The following is a 23,774-nucleotide window of genomic DNA, read 5'->3' as shown; positions in this document are numbered from 1 at the left end:
ATAAAAGAAAGAAACGATAAACTCTCTATCGTATTTAAGCTATATTTATCGTTTTAATATTTCAAAGCATGTGAGCATATTATTCTTTACTATTATTTAACGGAAGATATCGAGAATTATTTTAAGTAATCAAAGAAACATTGTAGATGCGACAATGTTGACGGTGCTTCTGAGAGCTCGCAGAAAAAAGAAACCTGCTTAAATGTTCTGTATCAGATCACTTCCGGAGACCTCCGATTCTGCATTCTGAGTAAAAACACTTAACGAAGTTATTGGATGTCTTCGGACCGGCCACAGGATACCGTTAACAAAAACGTGGAACGTCGGCGAGCGACGAAGAAACGAACGATGGTGGCTTGAAGTAGAACGAACCGACCGATTGGTCGATAGTCTGACGCGATCGGTTGACGTTTTCCTGGAACGTTACCATTTCACACTCGCGGGTGGTAGAGGCGTTGCAACAAAAATCGAAGAGAGGGAAAGTCTGACGAATCGATTCGAAAGGATGTCATCATAGTCGAGACTGTGGATGGGCGCAAACACCTGTAACACCGTGTTCACGGCGTCACGTGCCCGGGTGTTGCCGTGACGAAAGTCCCGATGATCGTGCAAAAACCCGCCACGGAATAAAAAGCTGATCGGGCTCGCGCTGTTCGGAAGCCTGGGGGTTCCCCGCCGGTGAGCGCGCTATGAGAAACGTTAAAGCGAGAATTTGTCATTAGATCGTGAGATTTGCGGTTAGATGATGCGAAATCCGATATAGTTCTTGCTTCGGTGATTCTTAGTCAATCATTTATCGCTTTTCTCGTCGTTGTAGCGTAAATCGATTAATTACAGGTCGCTCGTTATTTTATCGCGTAACAATATTGTGTTATGTCAAGAAATTGAATTACCAGTAATATTTAATTCTTAGTTCACGCAGAAGCGAATCGACGATGTCATCTAACAATAAGTGAATTGAACTTCATCTCATGTAAGTGAATCGAAAAGGTGTCCCATCGGTTTATTGCGCGATCAAAGAACTTTCAGTGTACCTTGATGTATGCGTTAAATACATCCAGATCAGACAAGCGTGCGCGTACTCAGTTCTCTTGATCATCAGATATATAGTCAGCATGACTCCACGATCCGCACCCTCGACCACCGACGGTGTCCCGCTGACTATTTATCTTGTTACATCGAAGTGATCCGATTCTAACAGGAGATCAATGACGGCCGCCGACCACCGTGGCTTCTTGTTGCATGCGATTCTTTACGGAAATGTAACGATGACACAAGAAGCTTTATAGTATGAATTGAAAAGTAGTCGTATTATCTCGTATTTCCTGCAATGAGAAAAAATACGTTATTTAATTATACTATATAAGTATCACACGATACAAGTACAGAGTGACAAAATAGTTTAACCGTAAAGTTTTGAGTTTACCAAATCATTAATAACACTAATCGTTAAAATACTAAAGAATTAATATACTAATAATTTTACAAAGAAATAAATTCTTTAATGTTAGTTACATCTTATTAAAAAATCATAATTAATATTCAAAATGGCTACCTTATAGGTTTGTTATAAGTTATTTGAAAGTTATTTTGACATAAAAATGACTTTAATGTCCTTTTGATATCAAAATGACTACAATAACATTAGTTTGCCACCTGAGTAATGATTTAATAAACACAAAATTTTGTAACCAACCTTTTTTTTATTACCCTGTATTAAAAAAAATTAAATTACCATAACACTTGGTTTTTTTCGTATATATTCAGACATATATTCTGATTTCATTCGAGTGCATGCTATCATAAAGAAATGATAAAATTAGATTTAATTGATCGCAGAATATTCAAAATTGTACAAAAATATATTTTATTCAATCGACAAATATATAATGTGACTGATCGAATAATATATACCAAAGGCAATAAATCAATAATGCAGGAACAAACTTCCCGCAATGGCAATATAACGTGCTGCTGGACACTTCATCGAAACGACAGAGGTACGTCAGGGGCCATGTGTTACCCAATAATTGCGTTCGGTAGTCACCTAACAAATATTTATTGCTACTTACTGATCAGTGAATGTAAACGGGTCACCCACTCTAATAGAGAACACCTAATTTTCGTTCAGACGATCGCGATCGAGCTACTCCGTGTCCGAGAAAATTAATTCAATTCGTAGATCCATTCTCTGATGATAACATCGCCGGAGATATTATTGTGAGTCATCACCGGAGCATTCTGAAATATATATAAAAGTATATAACGATCATCGTATTATACAATTAATTTTTGTTATCTTTTGAAAAAGTTTTTCACAATTGGGAACTATAATTTTTAATATAATAAATATTTGTGTTAAGTTTCCTCTCTACCTTACTATTATCAGCGCTGTTTGATTTATTTGCAATATTGTGGGCGAAGCATGATGCGTCGATTATCGACGAACTATGAGACAATTTCCTTTGGACGCTAATCAACCAATAGCGTCAACGCTATTGGAAAAGTACACAGGTCAGGATAATATGGATAAACGAAAATGTTAGGGCGGATAATAGCAAGAACCGGAACGTATGTCAGCTCGACATCATCGCCGAAACGTCAGTAGGTGTTTGGCCAGGTCGCTAATGTAATATTGTTTGCACGAGTATCGGATGTAGACAGCAAGTAACTCGGGAAAAATCGTTAAGAAAGTCTCTAAAACTTATGGACGGCGTTGTATTTCTGATCGTCTTTAAAAGATAAAAATATTATATAGAATATTCTCACGGAATACATTTTTTAGATATGTTACAGGATGGTTTTATGTATAATGTATTTATTTTTTTTTAAATTGAAAATTAGGATGGCAAAATCGAAGAAAAGACAACTAGACAAATATCTATAAAGTAAATAATAAAGTAATAAAGATAACGATAATATTTCAGTAATTATTGCACATAATACTTTGTACAAAAAATTATTAAGAAAATCTCTAGTTTATATGATCATCGTTATATTTCCGATCGTTCTTTAAAAATAAATACATTTTTATTTTTTTACAATATATAACGTATTTATTTTTTATGAAAATTGAGAATGCAAAATCGAAGAAAAGACAACCGCATAGATGAATGTCTACAGCAATAAAGATAACGATGATATTTCAATAATTATTGCGTGATACTTTGCATCCACACTATCGAATGCCGTAAAATGCAGTCTAGCAGTAGAGTTGGCGAATTGCGTTTTCCGCGGACGTTGCCGTATTCCCGCTGTTGCTCATCGCTTTATCTAATTTACACGGATACGTAATTTATACGGATACGTACCGATTAATCGCAGGCAGTTACACCGGCGCGAATTAACTTATCGCTCGCGCTTTGGCCCGAGCGCAACATCATTCGCGCTAAACCGGCCGATGCAGCAACCGCTTCGCGTTGCACCCCATGGGCTGGAAGCATTACGAATCAGGCGTAATACGTGGAAATCATAAATATAATCAACCAAGTGGGAGCGTGCACCAGGCATAAATTGTTCCTGCATTAACGAGATTCGAACGCGTACAACGTTCCCTCGAGCATGCGTTTTCCCGATTCTGCAGAAAAGCAACAACGGCTCGTTAGTCGCTGTAGCATGTGCTACTCATGTCAAACCCGTTCCTTCATTAATCACGGGGTTCATTAAAGGAGCAACTTTATTTTGATATTGTCTTGATGATGGTTACACTTACGGTTATATTTAAACCAAAGTGTTAAGCATTATTCAGATATATTACCTCGTATACTTATAATTGCGTTCATTAAAAATGGAAAGATATTATTAAATGTATAATTTATGCTTAAAAAATTAATTATGAAAAAATGGATACGATATATTCGAGATAATGTTCTTTTATAATTTATAGTTGAGAAATACCTCTTTAGCGATTCTGCTATGCGAAAGAGAATTATGGACTAAAACTTTGATACTTTTGTATTATGTTGGATTTTAATAAATATTTATTTATGGAGGTATAGGAGCGTATCACTCTCGAAGGAAAATCACTTCCTTATTTCCTAGCATATATATGTTGGCTTTAATTATGATACTGACGCGCATGACAGACGTTTTACTTCTCCTGATCCTCAGCTATATTCCAGTACAACACAATATATGTATATTTCCGTTTAAGATAATGTATAGATAGACCACTCGAAAGCATGATTTGATGCATGCCACACTCGTGTTGCGTATTTCCGCGTGTTGATTTATATCGTAAAATTGGAATTATGCACATGCCGATGAATATGAGAAAAACAATCAAAATATTCGCGTTATTTACGTCGAAAGCGAACAGAATCGATTCGGTCCATAAATTTGCATACAATAGCGATACTTACTGGAAAATTTTTACGATTCAAACACTTCCGTCAATCGCCGTTAAATCCGTGAACTCCAGCATTGATCAACATCGGCGACGGATTCTCGTCACGGTGCAATCGCGAGGTCGTTTCTTCTGTTCGCCGGTCAGTTAATAGCTCCGTTTCTTTCCTATACCGATCCTTCATTGACTTCCGAACGTGTCCGCGGCCAACCGTTTCGCGACGCCGTAACTCGTGCCAATCGATGGTAGATTTGCGTGACCGTGACGCAAAATGCACCACGGTGCCTCCTACTTTGTTCGATTTTTGCGGCGCGGCATTTTAATGTCTCTTAACAGTTCACAGTGATTCAGCCATCGTTTCGTCCTTTGTAATTTATCGTCTTGCCGACCTGCTGCGTCCTTCCACGCCGTCATTCTAGTTCGCACGTGCTGCGGATAAAACCAAATACTGCATTAGCCCATAATTATATTTTGTGAAAATAGCAAAAAACAGTTTATTGTTAATTTTTTTAAAGCATTAATATATCTTTGATAAATATTATATGGAGCAATTTTATTTGCATTGATTTATTATATTTAAATTGATATTTAAAAATAATGAAAGGATTTTTTGCCATCTCTTAAAATTTATTAATACATAATGGAATTACATTAGAAGAATTATTGTAGATAGACATTAAACTACAATATATTTACTAAATCTATAGCACACCGTTGTATATATAGATAATCAATTATTTAGGAAAAAGCGCGACTGAATGTAAAAACTGTAAGTTTCTTAATCAAAGGTTCTTTCTCGCTCAACCATTAAAAATTAAATTATTACGTATTTTATAATTATGTCTGCGATTAATTACGATCTCTAGGATGACGACCACCCACATAATCGAATTAACTATAAATATAAAGCAACGGTCACTTTTGAACCTATCATTCACCTATTTATAATAAATGCAGTAGAAATTACATTAAAATTTTTTATTTTAGATCATTATGCATGCATATTATTATGCTTAAAGTTTTATGACTAAATAAATCAAACAAGTGTTAATATTAATAATAAATTAAACATCTCTTTTAGAAATTAAAAATAAAAAAAATTTTTATTAAAAAAATATATAACTGAAATATTATATATTTATATATTTTTATTCAAAAATAAAATATTTTAAGAAAAATTAGTTAACACATGTTTAAAATTAGAAATAAACTATTTAAATAAATCTAGCTTTACAAAAATACATTTTATTAAACGCATTTTCAGTATGTGAATATATCGTGTGTGTGTGTGTGTATGTGAAAAGTATATTTTTTATTTAATTAATTCTCGCAAACATTTCTGACCGAGCACACTTAATATGCGTTAGCCTTTTATCTTCTATTAATTTGTCTAGCAATTATTCAAATGACCGTATGAATATAATTATACACAGCACTCACTCATTTAACCATGATAAATAGTTTAGTTGCGATAATTATCTCTCTTTGATTAACATTTAATTAACCGTTGATTATTCAATTATGGGAAAATATTTCATTACATTCAATTGAGCCCTCATACAGGTAATAAAACACATAATCGTTAGATAATAACCTGTTGATATAATTACACAAAAACAAACTGACACATATCAATTTACAATTAAGTAGAAAATAGTATGAGTTTTATTGATCTCAATGATTAGTACTAATGACAAGTATCATGTCTTAATTGAATATTAAAAAATATATATTTAGGAAATAATTGTTTAGCTATAATTCATTACTTAGAACAGTAATAGCTTTTGGACTTTCGAATTATTTGCATTAGTCACGATCTTATAGCCCAACATAGAGACCCAATTGTTCTCGAATTTCGATATCATAAATAACAATTTCGCGGATTTCCGGGTGGACCCTCGTTCTCCATAAGAAACCGCAGAGACCCGACAGGAAAGATGATTGGCGACCAGGAGGGAGAAACGAGTTTATCCGGATGGAGCCCCCGCTCCTCAACCCCCCGCTGTCGAACGCGCGATGGGAATAAAATGTGAAACTGTAAATTGTGCGTGGAAAGAATCGGTCCCTGGGCGGTCGTGGTGGTCGACCATGCTTTCGTGGAATAGTTGGGGGTGGAATGGCGAATGGGGGTGGAAAGACTGGACGGATGGCGGGAAACAGCACAAGAAAGGATCGGTTCTCGCTCGAGCAAGGCGAGGATCTTCGAGGATTTAAATGCGCGTTCGGGCGAACGAGATGGAGGGTGTATTTCTCGTAGATTCGAGGGTTAGAAATTTGTTAGGTTACGTCGGACTATCACTCCCTGGTGAATATGAAAAAAGAATTCCTCACGAAGCTTTCAAGGGTCGACCACAGTTGGAGGCGGTGTGTCGGTGCTCCTTGCCGACACCCCTTGCCCCCGTGAGAGAGCGGCCGGTTCGTGGGGGTTGAGGTGATGGTTGTACGAGGAGAAGCTGGTGGCAGGAGGGTAGGAGGGATGTAACACGGTGCCAGGAATATAAAGCGGGGGATAAAGGAGATGGCGGTCACATATGCGACTCGTAAAAGCTCTTCTGAAAAGCTGCATCCGTCCTGCCCCCTTTTTTCTCTTTTTTCACGACGATTCCGTCGGAAGAAGAATCCAGCCTCCTCCATTCCAACGACGACGTGGCTTTCGCGCTTTCAACGTCGCGGTTGACCACAAAAATTTGGCTTTGGGATATGATTTAACGTGAGATGTTGTGAGAAATATAAATCGCGTATTAATTTAATGCTGTAGTTTTTACCATAAAGCTTATTTTATTCTCATATCTTATAATTACCAATGTATCTAAAAAGATATATATACATTTAAAGAGAAATAATCGATAATATTTTATATTTCAAAAAAGAGGAGATACAACATTTTTATATCTTAAGACATCGCGCATTTCTTTTTCTTTTTTACATTAAAAGTAATAGTGATCGGCGTAGTTTTAAGATATTTAAATTAAAAAAGAGAAGATTAAAATCTTATATAGCATATTACAATGCATACTATTAAAGCGTTGTATAGCCACAGGTCAGTTCTTAAAAGTATGGCAACGTTGCGTTTCTATGGGAACGTGACTTACCCCGGTTATCTCCTAATACCGGCGAATATTAAGAAATGCCGTTCTCGAGTGGCATTTCCGTACATTTGCGGACGGAAAATGAGCCATTCGTTTGCCGATCGGAATGAGGTACTGTCTATGCATGGCACGGACGCGCCACCATACAATCGTCCTATAAATAATCGTCCTCTTCTTTTAACCTAAACCTCTTTGCTCTCTTTTCGGCCGCAACCCTCCTTTTTCTTTCATCACTCTCTCACTTACTTTCTCTCCCTGCTTTGATGTAAGTGTATTCGAGGATATCGTACGAGCATCCTAGGATAAGAAAGACACATAACTAGAGTGGCAATATAAGAAACACAATGGAAAATGTGGGAGAATGTGTAATTATATAGAAATATTATGAAAAGACACTTTTGAAATGTCTTACCGTACGCACGTAATTTATCTGACCATCGTCAATATATAATATAATGTTAATTGTTTGAGTATTCAATTAAATACGACAGACAACTTTTATATCTTATCTATTGATGAAATTAAGCGACCATTAAACGTTTTAATTTCTATAATTGAATTGTTTCAAAAACTATATTCAAGATGATCCAATAATGGGAGTCGAAACATCTGTAATTATTTCATTTCTGAATATATGGTATTCTTACACGCCAACAACCTGTGCTGGCTCACATTGGTTTTCTATCTTCCTACGATTATGAAAAGAATTTATTATAAAAATTATTCTTTTTTTTATCAATACATCTTTTCTGTCGGGATATTTTTATTTTTTGAAATGTATATAAACCACTTATATTTTGGTACAATTCAACTTTAAAACACTATTTTTGATATTTAATAACAACAACAAAACAAGAAAGTTATAATTATCGATGTCTCATTAAAAAATTAGCAAATGATAAACAAGTAAATAAAATTTCTCTTTTTAAAGCTTAAAAAAATTTTTACATGTATTTGCTGTAATAAAAAGAAGACATCTGTTTTACGATATTTACTTCAAATAAACATCGCTCCCTTTTTCTCGCTCCCATTCTTTTAACTTCTCGGACATAAATGGCGAGTTACAAAAAACACCTCGTTTTGAATGCGACTGCTTTTTGCGGTAGTACTGACCAACGCTTCCAGACAATTCTTGGCGGGTTTGTCGATCGTTTAATCGTCCATTTCCACCTGTCAGCCCAAGTCGATGGAAGCACAAAGGCGATCTCTATCCTGAGGAGAAACTCTCGCAAGAAAGCGAGGCAACATTCGGCTAGGAGGGTTGCGGGAATGGGCAGTGAGGGAAAAGGATGTGCGGGCAGGGCAAGAAGAAGTCTGACATTCGAGGAGTCGACAAAGATTATGAAGCGCATACTGTAGCGAATAAAAATGGTTTCCGCGGCGGGGGAGAAGCGGAAAACAGAGACATTGTTCGTCGCAAAGAGTTCCTGGAGGATGCTCCATGAGAGAATAAGAGAAGGCATAGTTGTGGGACTAACGATAAACGTCCTGTGTTCAGCGCATAGCATATAATTTTACGTAATACTTTTTAACTTATTTTCATTAAATAATAAAAGTGGTAAATGAAAAATCTTATTGTTCATTTCGTTTCAGTATAAGAAAAGTATGAAAAGATAATAATTACAATGAAGATATCTTGAAAATTGCAGGCAACATGTTTTAAAATTCTAGCCTTTTACATACAAATGTGTTAAAAATTATCAAGATTATTTTTACTTTGTAATTAGAGATTTTCCATCAATTATCATATTGTTTTCAAAGATACTACACAAAAGCTTGCAGCTATATTGTTGCAACGTTTGCAACGTTATTGCAACGTTGTTGGAACGTTGCATTATTGCTGCAATATTACTAGAATGATCTGTATTATATGGATTAAAAATTAAATTGTTATTATTATATTGTATATCTCGTATTTGGCATCGAAACATTATGCGAGCGTTACAAAATCAATTACAACTGCGATCCCCCATGCCTAGTGTGAATGAATCGGGATATTCGAAAAAAAAAAGAAAAAAAAACAATTGCGAAATGCAAATACGGTTCACGCAGATTGTGGAAAGCAGATAATGGATCCTGCTTTTGAACGATGCTCGTGAAGTGGAAAGCTTAAAATAATTAATCGTACTTAACGGTAATGACTCGACGAGATTTAAACCAGTCAAATGCGTTCCGCTTCCTACACGCCAGCGCGTCGGATTACGGCAAAAATAAATATTTTTTATAATGCAGGAAATTGCCATCCCACTGTAATAAGTAGGCATCAAAGGTGATTGTTAATCAAGGAACCAAATTACTAGCGAGAATATTATCTTCGCGATCTTACGCGTTCATGTATGATGCTGTAATTGTAAAGTAATGCGCATTATATGTGTAATTCTAATGCACATTATATAGTATTCTACAGCATAAAATTCGATATTCATAAGTATTTGTATTCTAGAAAGAACTCAGATATCTATTCAGATTGCATTTTGATATATCCATAAGAATTAATGTATAACAACAGCAAATACAGTTATTAGAACACAGTAATATTTTAATAAATTAATTAGTTTAGTAATAGATAAAGTGAAACAGAAATAGTTGTCTGGATGATAAAAATTAGTCGATACAAAATGATTATTAAATAGATTAAAATTAAAAAATGTAAAAAATACACATAGATTAAGCATTATCTAATTAATATAACAGTCGATAATATATAACAACGATATGGTAAAATGAGCAACATTAGAATGCATATTTTAGCTAAGACAACCTGTGGAGTTAAATACGCCGAAATGACTCTAACTGATATTTCTAGCAAAATGAATCAGTGATTGATCTGTGATTGTGATGTAAAACTGCGATTATATGGACAAGGAGGAGATGAGGGCTTGAGAGCTTGAATGACACCAAGACCAAGCAGGGTGAATTTTCTTGCTCGATGGACATCTTTTTCTTGCGCCGATTGTGCGCTATGTGGTCGTCGCGACACAAACAGCGTATGATTGAGTGAACGCCGCAAGGGATTTTCTGGCGTAGGAATGGCGGAGTGAGTTTCGAAGTGTGTGGCGCGACGAGGGATAGAATGGTAGAAAGAATATAGACATTTAGCTGTACCGAGAGGGTAAGGCGCCTCGTACAGCCTCGTGGGAGCGTAACAGCCCCTAAAACGATGTTGCCGAATATACAGCTGTCCCTTTTTTCTTCTCGAAATTTTTGCGCGCCAACGTGCGCGTCTGATCTTTAAATTTCTCAATTTTGGATTTTGTTATAAGAAAAAAGAATATTTATTATTTCAAAACGACGGTTAAATAAATATTTAAATTGTTAATTATTTTTAATATTTTGTATATGAAATTGTATATGAAGTTAATATCAATAAAAAAATGAAGAATATAAATGTAGTTTAATTAAATCTTTCTTTTGTAACGAAGATATATACTTATATTATGATTGCAACTAAATACAATATAAAAGAGTATAATTAAAGAAGTGAAAGATTAAAAAATAGAAACAAAGTTATCCCTCAATCAAATTAATCGAAACCGGTTCGGAAATCGAAATTGAACTGTAAGATACGTCATCATCGGAGCTTTATTCGCTCTTTTCCATTTCGAAGTAAACGAAATCATCGACAGTCGGCGGGGTCGATCAAGTAGACGTAACCCCTGAACTGGTCTCGGCGTTCTCTCTTTCCCTCTTTTTCTCTCCTCTCTCTTTCTCTTTTTCTTTCCCCTTCTTTCGTTCTTCGCCATCAGTAAAAACGGAAGCGGAGGGCTTGGAGGTTCCTGGTTTATCCGACCGGCGCGGCATTTCTGCTCGCGTATCGCGGTATCCTATCGTATCGATATGACTTCCCTGAGGGTCGCTCGAAGTAAAATCATTAGTAATGCCATTGTGTTGCCCTTCATCCTCAACCATTCTCGTTCCCCGAGACAACCGATGCTCGACATGCCCGCGGCCCTTTTTTGCAAAATCGAGCGATGAAAGGCAAAAGGAATCCAATCATTTTTAACTTATCTCGTAATATGATTATTTTCTATATCGTTATATTTAAAATTAAGTAAATTAAATAAATTATTAATTAGTAACAGTGAGTCCTGGAAAAATATGATGTGGATTGTATAAATGTTATTTTATATATTTTAAATAGCTATTCATATGTATACTAAAAATAATTAAAGTAAATATTTGTTTTATATTTTTACAATCGTGAGAATATCAATAATAACACGCTAGAGGAGTACATTTATATGAAGAACTAATAATTCTTGTATAATTCCTGTAATTTATTTCGTAAATTGACGAGGAACCTCGCATATCATAAAGTAGAATAACATCTCCCAAATGGACCGGCGATATTTTATATCGATCAAAACAGCCTTCATCACACTCAGTATCGCACGCATGGCCTAAAACGTTTCAAGTGGAAATTTTTCACTTTGATTCCAGTATTTATCGGCACTCGTTACGATCACTGTAATCGACATGCAATTAGCCCGAGTAGATTAATACCGCTCGAATACTGGTAATGGGTACTTTGCCGATATGTATGTATGTGTGTATTTCGCGCACAAATACACATGTGTACCTGTTATGAAAGAGATACAGATGCCGCCCGTTGCACAACAGGAAGAAGAAAACGAAAAATGAACCACTCCATTCCAATATTTCAAAAACGTATTATATAAAGGGCTAAAAATATTATATTTTAGTTTTAATATAATATGAACACAGAGCGATAATAATTTGGCTGTATAATAAAAAAATCATATTCATTGACGAACAAATCTGATTGTTATAATTATTAAACTAATAATAAAATTATGCAAATATAATTAAATTATATAAATATTAATATAGATATAAAAAAATAAAATTCTTTAAATATAAGTAATACACACCGTTGTATATAATTTGTAACAAATTGTAGAAGCTTTTTTAGTAAAATTAACATTTTATTTATTTATTTTAAAATTTATATTTTAAAATACTTTTATGTTAATTATTTACTCATAAATTGTGAAAAAAAATTCAATGCAAGAATTTTAACAAGGATCAATTTTAACATAAATACGAAATGTTCTTTACTGTATATAATATATAGATCTCATTATCACATATACATGATAGCTTGCTTACATTTTTTTATTGAGCTCATTGTGCTGCAGACATTGACAAGACTGTACGACAAAATTTTTATATTTGGACGCAGTTGTTATCATTTTATATAGTAAGCTACAAGTCGTAGAAAATCGTAACAATCGGAATTTCGTATAAATGATACTGTCGCGATCGGTAATCCGGCGCGCATTCTAGACGTGCTATAGGACATTCTACAGCATAGTATCTCCGTTCGAGACGACGCCCATTCGATATTTCGCGAGATATAATATAGATACACGTGCGCGATATTCCACCCGTATACGTACGATGTATCGATACAGAGTGGTAGCGGGTAGGTAGAAAGGTACGGGGGAATATGATGCGCTCCTATCCAGATATGTGAACGACGCAGATATAATACAGGTACGTACCTATATACGGGATGCCCGAGTCCGGGGATTCTCTGCCGCGGACGTCTGCTTCACGATAAGATACGGCGTGCAGCTCCGTCCGAGATCTCTCCGGTTTTGCAGAAAATTCGCGGACCCCCTTTATCGGGTTTCCTGATAGCGTTCCTTTTTTCCTTACGGGCGGCCAGAGGCGGGACGAATTGGGGGGAGGAAAAAAGGAAGTTGAAGTCCACACTGGAGTGGATATCGACATTTGGTTCCGTATAAACGGCTCGAATCAGATTAGAAGCCCGATCGCTGGATGCCAGCAGCGACTTCGATATAATCAAAACGAATTTTCGACGATTCTCTTGATAGTTACGATGTAATAACTGTCGCTAGCATAAGTTGTCTCAAGCAGAACTTATAAGGCTGATGTTGAGAAAAATTGCGGAAATATTGGTAGATTATCGACGTGATGACAGAAATATTGTTGATGACATAAAAAGTTGGTCACTATTATGATTCTTATAAGAGCTCTCTTTACATTACATTTTTTATTATTACCGAATTGATAAAGTTAATTGCGTTATAATCGAATTGCAAGGATTGATCAATTTTTCTTCAACGCACGATAAAGTGAATCGTCAGCTTTACCTATGAGGTGGACTATAGTAAGGATCAGTGGAATTTAAACGTTACGTCGAAAGGATTTCGGATTAGATATCGCTTGCATCCTGCGGCGCGTCTATCGGTCCTTCGACAACGGAGATTGAACAAAACAGCAATCAATAAAGACGAAGTTAGTATCCGTACGACGGATTCCTTCAATCAAATTAGGAACATCAAAGTACCCAAGCAAAGGCAAAGGAAAAGGACGAAAGGACGAAAAGGTGAACAAGAGAAGATCTTGTGCAGGATAGAAGTCGACATTCCTCGAAGGGTGGCTGCCAGGAATTAGCCTCTATCTTCAGAATCCGAACTCTCGAGACAAAGAGCCATCCCTCGTTTCTTTTTCTTTCCAACCCCTGACTCTCTTCGTCATCTTCCTCAGCTCGCGTACCCGAACATCCTTACGCTTCTTGATATCAGCTCGCTTAAGAAATCGTCTTGGGCGTGGTCATCGTGAATCGAGTCCAATAATTTGCCACTGAAATGCTAAAGAGATAATCCACGAGATAAATCGACGATCTGTAAATTTCGTCATTCGCGAAATAGAACATTATATGTTATTTGATTAAAATTCTAGGCATAGAATAGATTTCTAGGCATAGAAGAAAAATATAACGATAATTTTATTTAGACGTTGTCTGCGGAAATTACACCAAGAGAAAAATGTACTAAATTTTAATAAATATTTATTTGAACAGTGCCAATTGAATATTTATTAAATGTAAACGTATATTTATTTGGTACAAAAACATTAATTTGATTTAATTATTAAATTTTTTTACTTAAAAAATAATTATTTTCTGTAAATAAATGTTATATTTTAGTTTATTTAAACAATTATTTATTAAAATTTAGTACATTTTTACTTCACACTGAGAATTTTTTTTTTAGAATTTACCCTGAAAATGGTAATCCTGGGACAACATTGTATTTGGAAGAATTTTATGTAAATTTCTTTCATTTATTAATAAAACTATAATAAAATATAAAATAAGTTTAATTAATTTTACTGAATTACATAGTAAAAATATTATATTGTACCACAACTACTATTTCCAGGATAAATTAAAAAAAAATTCTCTCCGTGAACATTTGCTATTTTTATACGCTTTCGTATTTATGTGTTTTACATATTTATATGCGATAATTATAAGGTACGAAGTTCGCATCAGAAAGCGTTTTAAGAAAATTGGAAAAGATTTTTAATGATGACGCAGGAAAACTCGTGTTCACGTCATAATTTTTGCGCGATATTTTTCCTCACTAAAAATATACGCATGATATTATCTCGTAATTGCGCGGCGCGCAACAATCAGAATGAAAAACTCCCGGTCTGTTTGATGTCTCAGCACGCATGGTGCGTGGTCGGTTGATGAGCCGCGAGTGCACATCCGTAAAAATCTAGCGAATTGCCGTTTTCCGTGCGGTATGTGGCGCGTGTCGTTATTATACATTTATTTATTATAATGCCGCGATCTCCCGTACACTGTAAAGTGCGAATGAAAATTGTGCTGCGCAGAAATAACTGACGAACGCTATCTATAATGAAGTTTACAATGGTTTAGCTATGAGGTCATGTGTATAATAAAAAAATAGATTAGTGCAGTAATAAGTAGAGCAACAATTGTAGTAATAATAATAGTAATAGGAATGACAATGGTAATGGAAATAGGAGTATTGTAATTAATATTTCTAACAACATTATATACAATGCAGATATAAAGACCACATGGCACATAAAAAAAATTAAATTAACAATAAAACGTAAGAAATTTGGCCAATTATAGTAGAGAACGTAAAATAATAATGTAATCAATAGAGGATCAAATCCAAAATGTCTGCTTAAGTTTTTTTTGTGTGCCATAATCTTTAGACTTTGTGGAAAAGTATATAACAGCAAGGAGAAATACTGATTTAATCTGTTCAGTTATGAATAAGTAATGCAATTATAAAATTGTATTGTAGCATATTCTCAAGCAATATTAAAAGACGTTTTATTGTAATTGAATACTACAGCGGTATTTAAATGCGACGTAATAACGGCAGTAAAACTAGCAAGTAATTTTCCGATATCTTTTAGATAACGCGAAATGAAACATCTCGGAAATCCCTCGTTCGAATAAACGCAAACACTTTGAGAGGGAGTCTTAACTCGCAAACGCGAGCAAATCTCCCTCGATCGTCGTTCTCTCGCGCTCAACGAACGCAGCAGTCTTTTCGAGCACATCGCTATCGTAGAAGTTCACGATCGCACGATCGGAAGTTCCAAAAATCGTGTAAACGACCGCTCCTTGCTACGATCCCGGGTGGAGTGTCGTTGCGCCGGGGGTGAAAAGATTTGACGCGTAGACAATGGCCGTTGCATCTTCGAGCGATACGATGAGAAGAGGGGGTAGCGAGGGGGTCCTGGTAGTTGCAAAGATGGGGGGGGGGTGATGGCAGGAAAGGGAGGGAAAGGGAGCTCGCGCAAGCGCCCCCAGGAAAGTGGTGGCATAAGCGGTCGCACGGGAGAAACCACCCCAGCGGTAGTACGGCTGGTGAGTCCGAGACGGACGTCTAAGAGAAAGAAAGAAAGAGTGAGACAGAGGGAGGCAGCGAAAGACGGGGGCGAGTAGGGGGATGTAAATGCCCCCGTGATGTATCGGATCGATGCCGCAGCATCCAGACACCCCCCGCCTTACTACGCGACCTAAAAACGTTCTCCGAGGCAGGAATGAGTTACGGCTATCCTTTTCCTTTCATCGTAATTTCCTGTCCGGCCGGCTGATCTTATTGGACTGCAAGATATTCGAAATCTTTGTTATATCGAGTCATTACAGGCTGTAGCTCTCAAATTAAATACACCATGTTTAATCTGCATAATTGAAGATGCAAAAATTTGAAGAATTTTTGATATAAAGAAAAATTAAATTTGATTTGTACAAGATTTATACATAAATGTGTAAATGGTGTTGTAGCGTCTATCAAAAGGAATATAAATTTCATTTTAAACTATCTGCAATTATTTTCTGTTTCTCGTTAAAAATTATTATCGGAGCTTACATTCCGAGCGATCGACACTCGCACTTCGCAGTGCCGTGCGCGAGACCTGTAATAACCGCGTTTAAGCTCGCGATGATACTGCCGAGTATCGTTAGAGAAAGTTCTCGTCGCAGTTTCAAGATTTCCTCGTTTGCCGAACTTTTTTGTACCGAACCTGGACAACCGCCGGTCCCATCTCGCCGCGCCGGCAGTACATAGCTACGCCACATACACGCGGTATGGCCTGGACTGTACATCCCGAGGCAAGTTTACGGATAGATACATTTTCTGCGAGCCAGAAGCGCGGCGGCAAGCGAAGTTACTCGGAATTGCGGGCGAGGCGACGATGTTCGTGCTTTTACTTGCCGACAACTTTTCTGCAACCGGAGGGATGGCTCTCTCTCGTGCAAAAGCCCTCGGAACACCATCGACGGGAACCGACGTATGCTATTAATGAACATGTGTGAACCACCATCTTGTGCACTGTGCAGTTTTCACAGTATCTCCTGGGTGACTTTTAGGTTTACGATTTGCTCCTTAGCTTATAACATCTTGTCGTTGTCACAGAGAAATTATTTATGTTCTACTCTAAGAAGACTTGCTATATTATATCCTAAGCTACTATATTAGAATTCAATTTACTTCTCAAGTAGGAGGGTGATATTTTAACAATGTCTTATTGGTATTAAAGACGTTATTAAGACGTTATTAAAATATATTTTTGACGTCATCTTGCTACTTAGGTTCTTGCAAATATTTCATGAAACATAATTCATCTTAAGTTGAATACCCAATTTTTCTTTAACTTTATTGTCCTTAAAAAATATTTATCGTAGTTGCTTATAAAATATTACTTAAATTTAACAATTTGTAGCTAAAGGTATGTGTTGTATGAAAAACTGTATTGCAGCTATCAAAATATAGCATTAGAAAAATCTCGAGAAACACGATTTTATTCCTAGAACACGCGGTAGCATTATTTAGTTCATACGAGCTTTCACATTTGCGGGATTTTATTGAGGTCGATTATTCGTTCCGTCGTAAGTTATCAACGCGGAATAAAAAAGTACAATCATGTCACGTGCGCGCCATGTTTTACTGGGAAAACGCTGCAGTCGTCGATTGCGCGTGCACTTATCGATTCTCGCGCATATACAGATCTGCATTTATTGATAACATTGACGTTAACCGGAATAAAAGAGCGGTAATTGCTGTGTTAACTTATGGCTGCATTTGCTCATTAGCACCCGGCGATGCGGCTACTTTAATTAGCAAGTCGAAGATACCCCGCAGCGCTCACGTTCCGTATAAAAGTCGGCCGTAATGGATGACCGCGATAGCGTTTAGTAGATGCATTTTCATACAGCCGCCGGCAATGACGTACTTACATCCGGATGTACCAACAACGGGGTAAATGTGTACGGTAAACGTGCGTACACTTGAGCGCGAAATACGGTCGGGAAAGAAAAAAAGCGATTTTATTGAATCTTGTGGCAATATTATATAGACCGTGTTCTCTGATAATTAAGGGAAAATACAAGCTTACAGTGTAGTAGCGTAAAGTGGAAAATAATTACTGCAGTAAATAAAAATTTAAATACGCCGTTTGTTGCATTTATTATATTTCAACATCATTGTCATACGTATATCATGTAGATATGTAACGTAAAGAAAGGGAGAAGGGAAAGAGAGGGGGAGAGAGAGAGAGAGAGAGAGAGAGAGAGAGAGAGAGAGAGAGAGAGAGAGAGAGAGAGAGAGAGAGAGAAAGTAATGTCTTTAACCTGAATAAAATTTTGAGAAACACGTTTTTTAATAATCTGAGAACAGTATTTTACAATTTAATCGAGCACTAAAATTAAACTTTGAATCAAATTGTAATTTATAAGTTATAATTTTTTAAAAGTTCATTTGATGCTTTGACATAGTAATGTCTCATTATTTCTGCTATTAATTTTTAATAATAATCTTGTATATGTTGTCTAATAATATTTAAGAAATGAAATTAATAGAAGCATTCAAAGTTAGAACTTTAAATGACAATTCAACTAAATTGTATGTAATAATTATGTATAAAATAATAAGGTATATGCATAAATGTGTAGAATCTTTTATAAAGTATAATTATATACATGTATATGTAATAAGAAAGAATTTTTATAATTATATACATATACATGTATGTAATTATAACACAGTACAATACAATATTATCAATTCATTTTCTCATAGCTAATTTGATTTACGATTATTTACGTGAGTTACAAGTAGGAGTAGGGCATTTTCTAGAGAAAAATTAAGTACAGGTAAGAGGCGGCTTTTATGTATTAGCGATGGACAAGAAAAAAATGAAGTAAATTCACACTAATGCATATGTAATAATATGCATTCGCTGCCAATGCAATTTTATGCAGGTGTAACCGACACTCACGCTGGAAGAAAAATGTAACTTGATGGCAAGACAGATACATCATAATATGCAAATAGCGAAAAACAATATTACACGGTAGTAGAAATGTCTGCTCATGATTATTTATGGTTAAACATGGTACAAGTAACTGCCGGCGTAAGGGATAATTTCGTCGAAATCTTGTACAGTGTATCTTATCGATGTGTGATCGATGTGCGATCTCTCATTCAGCGCGAAACGCGTTATGTAGGAACGGTGCACAATTGCGGAAAATTAAAGGGAAATGCGGCAGATAAGCGATCTCGATTATACCCGCGCTAAATATAGAAGCATACCGCACCAAAGATATTTAATTAAGGTATATGCAACATTCTTCGTGGCGGTACAAAAAATTTGCGTGCTTTCGCGGAGCAACGCCCATGAAATTCCCGCGTTTCCGTGCTGATGCTTGACGGCGTATCTGATAAAGTCTCTTCACTTCAAGATTTGATCTCAAAGAAAGAGAATTGTTAAGTTCTCATTAAACATGAATATTTTTATCTTTAACGAGGAAGTTTATCTGCTGCAGGTGACACATGTCTTTTCTCATTAATTTAAAAAAGGGAGATATTAATTAGAATATATATTTCTTTTAATTAGCATAGGTTTATTTAATCGTAAATTAAACGAATGAGCTTTTCTAAAAAAAAAAAAAAAAAAAAAAAAAAAAAAATTTCATATAGATTTGATGCTTTAATGACTAGATTATTATCTTTTCCTTCATTTTCTGTGTTTACATACATTTTAAGAGAGAAAATGAAGGAATGGGAATAGATCCGCCTATGTTTACGGCTGATAAGGAACTTATAATGCATCTGAGAATCTTAAATAGCCAAAACCATCCCCGTTTCACTCACGCGATCTTTCAATTAGCATCAGCACCCCCGGTGTTTGCAGAGATTGGCAGAATATTTACCGCAAACACGCAAAGCAAACTGTGAAAACAAACTCTGAAATATATAGTAGTTAAATTTTGATTTGATATATAAAATACATTGTATAACATATATTAATGATGTTAACTAAAGAGGTTTACTTGATGGTTCGCTGTATCATTTTTTTCGTAAATATTTATGTCATCACATATTTTTTGTTAAAAGTATTAGAATTTATTCTTCAAATTTCTATTTATTTAACGATCTCTCGTCCATGAAGCGTTCGTATAAACGTTTTTGTATGAGGGAAGCGCACGTTATCGTTTCAATGCAAACCATCTAACGAACCATTGATTCATTCTGCTCCCACAGCATTCATCCTAAACGGATTTGGCTTCATTAACCGCCCGTGGACCCACCCCTATTGCAACCCCCACAATTTTCTCCGACGTAGCGAGCACGACGTCCTCTCGCATCGTAACTATGGCAACAATAGTAAAGGAAACTGAACTGACACGAAGAAATGTCGCGCTCCCAAAAATATGATCAACCTTAATCAAATTTAATTAATAAATTAATAAATTTTATTCTGCAATGTCATTTAGGTGATTTTTGAAAAATAAGTCGTACAAAGATATACATAACAATACAAATGTTTTAAAAGCATAATTATTAACACTTTTACGTTTTAAAATGAAATTATCGCATTTATGATTGTATAAACAGTGCATAATGAATCACGCCTCACAAGGAATATCAACCAATCGAATTTTTCGGAAGCCTCCCTTCATAATTTAAATTACAAAAGGGAAGGGTGCGATTCACCCTTCAAGGGAGTCGCGCACATGCGCGAGATGTATATAAAATTAGAGGGTTTCTGTTGGCCAATGAGATCGCTTGAGAATGTAAAAGAGTTGTGTACGCTGAAATGCGCAAAGTCAAAAGAAAACAATTTTAAATGATCAATAGGAAGTTTTTGTGTGATGAATTATATTGTATTAATTTATTCTTCCTTTATATTCTTTTATCATTCTTGATTAATTCTACATTAAAAAATTAGTAAATATAGTTGAGCAAACATATATAAGTATAAAATTTACGGATAAAAAAGCGTTATTTAAAAAGCGTTAACTGCACTTTAATATTAATCAATATAATAATTATCTTGACGTCTTTTTGAAAGAAAGAAATTATGATACGAATTAAGAGTGTCAATTATTGACTTACAAAATTTGTTCAATCGCATGCGCATCACGTCTGAATAGATGCAACCAATTAAAAAGTTAGAGATCGGTTTTTAATTCCTACCGAGGAAGGGCGAGGATCATGACCCTTCCGCAAAGGGTTGCATACGCACATGCGCGGCACGCATGCAAAACGGGTAGGACGGGGTGAGGCAGCCAATGACGTAGCTTTAAAGTTAATTCCAGTCCGTCCCTCGTGAACCGTCGCAACCACTCTGGAATAAGGCTGATCCAGAAGGCTCGCCCTTATCGGGAGGGAGCAGGCAGTGGGACTTAAAAAATGATCCATCGCTACCACCAATCACGCGGCGGGTGGTAGCGAGTCCCTCTCTGATTGAGACGAGCTTGCGGCGCGTCTGGAAAACGATCTACCCGGTGCGGAACCGCGGGGAGAGAAAAGTGTTAGCCATAAAGCACGACCATATATCAGCCCAAGAAATATTATCGTGCGCACAGTCGATACTGCGTGTTCCATGCGTCTGCGGAAAAAAATCTCCGCCTGCTCGTTCAATCCATCGCTGAAATAATTTTGAATTTTATATATTTTCTATAGTACATATCAATTTTGAACGGTATTAATAATTCGATTAATAAATGACCAGGGACATCTTCTGGTAAATAAAATTCAAGGTTATTTTGTATAATTGGATTATATTAAAATTTAGGTTTATGATTATCAATGTGTTTGCATTTAGATAGATTGGTCGAATAAACACGAGAGAATAAACAATGCGGTTTCTTCGTACAAGATCTGCCAAAGCAGCCGATAAGCCGATATCCTATGGTTACTCTAGAACTGAAGGTTCTAAACACGAAGATCGAAACATTCTTTTGTCTAGGAAGCTTAAAAGCTCTTTTGTAAAGTAGAGTAGAGGTCCTTATAAGATCCTCTTAATGTCTCCGGAATATCAATGGCACTTGATTAACAGTAGTCTGATAAAAATCGGATATACTTCAGAATATAAATTTAAAAACTTGTCTCTTTCACGCCTTTTATTATCATTATACACACATCACATTTATTATTTGTATGTTTTAATGAAGTAGACATAAAATTACACTTTGTAATTAAAAACACGAAGTATACAAAACGTTTTTGAATAATCTATAATTCGGTGAATAGAGGAAGGAGCTTTATAGATACTTGTACGATCTAAAATAAGTACAAAAGAAGAAATATTTCTACATAAAACGGATTACTGCGATAAGATAAAAAATTCCTGTTATCGGTGTATATCCGTAAAAATAAAATCGTCCACAATGACGGACACGACGCGGAGGGCCGCGCGACGCCAAGCGGAAGGCAAAGCGAGCAGCAAAATAAAAGCTACTGCAGAGTCGGCTGGCGTTATAGACATGCTCGCGCCTCCGTCTCCTCACCACCCCCGCGTTCACTCGCTGCGGGGTAGTTGGCGTCCATTCCTTCTTTCTTTTAATCTTACTTTTCCCGCAAACGGGCAGCCAGGCGTTAATTCAACGGCATTGATTGCCACACGGCAATCCCCCACCGGTTCTGTGCGAACGACCGAGAAAGAGAGAGAGAGAGAGAGAGAAAAGAGAGAATGAGGGGGTGAGATCACCCCTCCGCTCCTTGCTCTTCCAGCATCGTGCCTGGTAAGGAACGACGCTTCTGCTCCCTCCTCCGCGTCTTCTTCGATCCCATGCAGCATCGTTTCCTCGGCTACATTCTTTTACCCGACTACTCTTTCGAATCACGATAGGAATGCTTATTTCCACGCTTCACGATTTTTAATATCGCGCATTTGCGTTTCTAATGTATCAAGATCTAATGTATCAGTATTTTATCTTCGAGCTAGTTTATTTTCTATTTTTACTGTTTTTCAATTTCTTTATATAAAATGTTCCATCTTTCTTGAATAAACATATCTTTTATAAACTGTTGACACTGATGTAGAAATAAAAATATGTTTGTCGAGTAAATCGAGCTATAATACGAAGGACAGACACTAAAATGCCGAAAATGAGCCAGGTATAGACACAGTCTACTAGGTGGTTTTAATATCACGCGTAATAAGAAGATGAGCAGCAACTTTATGACGATGGGCGAGCCTGGCGCTCTCGTTCGATGCAAACGATCGAGATAAATGGTCCAAAGGGTGTGGACTCGAGATGGACGAAAGTGTCCCTGGGGTTGCCGGCAGGAACATCGGGGGAGACACAAAGAGGGAGAAGAGACGACGGGAGAAGAAGGTAGGGGTCGAGTGCCCGGGGTCAATCTATAATAAAGCTGGCGTTATCTCGACCGGCTAGCGTGAACGAAGGCTAGAAGCTCGTAAAAAAGGGAGAACGCTGCTTAAGAACGGATTACGGGAATGAAATCGGAGAACCGATGTTCGTAGCCAGAGTATCCTGCAGCGTCAACTTTGAGGGACGCTTGTGTCGCGATTAAAAGTAAAGGCAAAGCGTATTACTAAACGTAGAAGGGAAAATGGAAAGATGAGACACCCCATTACATATCTGATTCTTAAAAATTGTGCATTTAATCTTATAGAATCATGTATTGCAGCAAAATCTTTTTAATCGTTATTTTACTACTTAAATGTATTTTCAGTTCACCAAAGTCTACTTCAACAAGTAC

The 23,774-nt window shown here is 36.2% G+C and overlaps 1 protein-coding gene across 3 annotated transcripts in view; it reads right to left on the bottom strand.

Annotated features, from left to right (window-relative positions):
* The window catches only part of LOC105148639 (uncharacterized), a 66,503-nt gene that overhangs the window by 12,072 nt on the left and 30,657 nt on the right, over nucleotides 1-23,774 (bottom strand). Inside the window, exons 4-8 of one of the 3 annotated variants that reach the window (XM_087413614.1) lie at nucleotides 8,548-14,075; nucleotides 7,438-7,731; nucleotides 4,362-4,774; nucleotides 2,073-2,241; nucleotides 1,035-1,325 (exon numbers count right to left, since the gene is read on the bottom strand). In XM_087413614.1, the coding sequence (XP_087269740.1) occupies nucleotides 13,968-14,075 (108 nt within the window). In that variant the 3' untranslated portion in view covers nucleotides 1,035-1,325; nucleotides 2,073-2,241; nucleotides 4,362-4,774; nucleotides 7,438-7,731; nucleotides 8,548-13,967. The remainder of the gene's footprint in view (nucleotides 1-1,034; nucleotides 1,326-2,072; nucleotides 2,242-4,361; nucleotides 4,775-7,437; nucleotides 7,732-8,547; nucleotides 14,076-23,774) is intronic. The other 2 variants (XM_087413615.1, XM_087413616.1) reach the window with 2 other exon arrangements.

Source organism: Acromyrmex echinatior, chromosome 14 (assembly GCF_024713525.1).
Source record: "Acromyrmex echinatior isolate Ae372 chromosome 14, ASM2471352v2, whole genome shotgun sequence".
Lineage (NCBI taxonomy): Eukaryota > Metazoa > Arthropoda > Insecta > Hymenoptera > Formicidae > Acromyrmex > Acromyrmex echinatior.
Note: the sequence above shows the minus strand (reverse complement) of the source record. Positions and strands in the feature narration are given on the sequence as shown.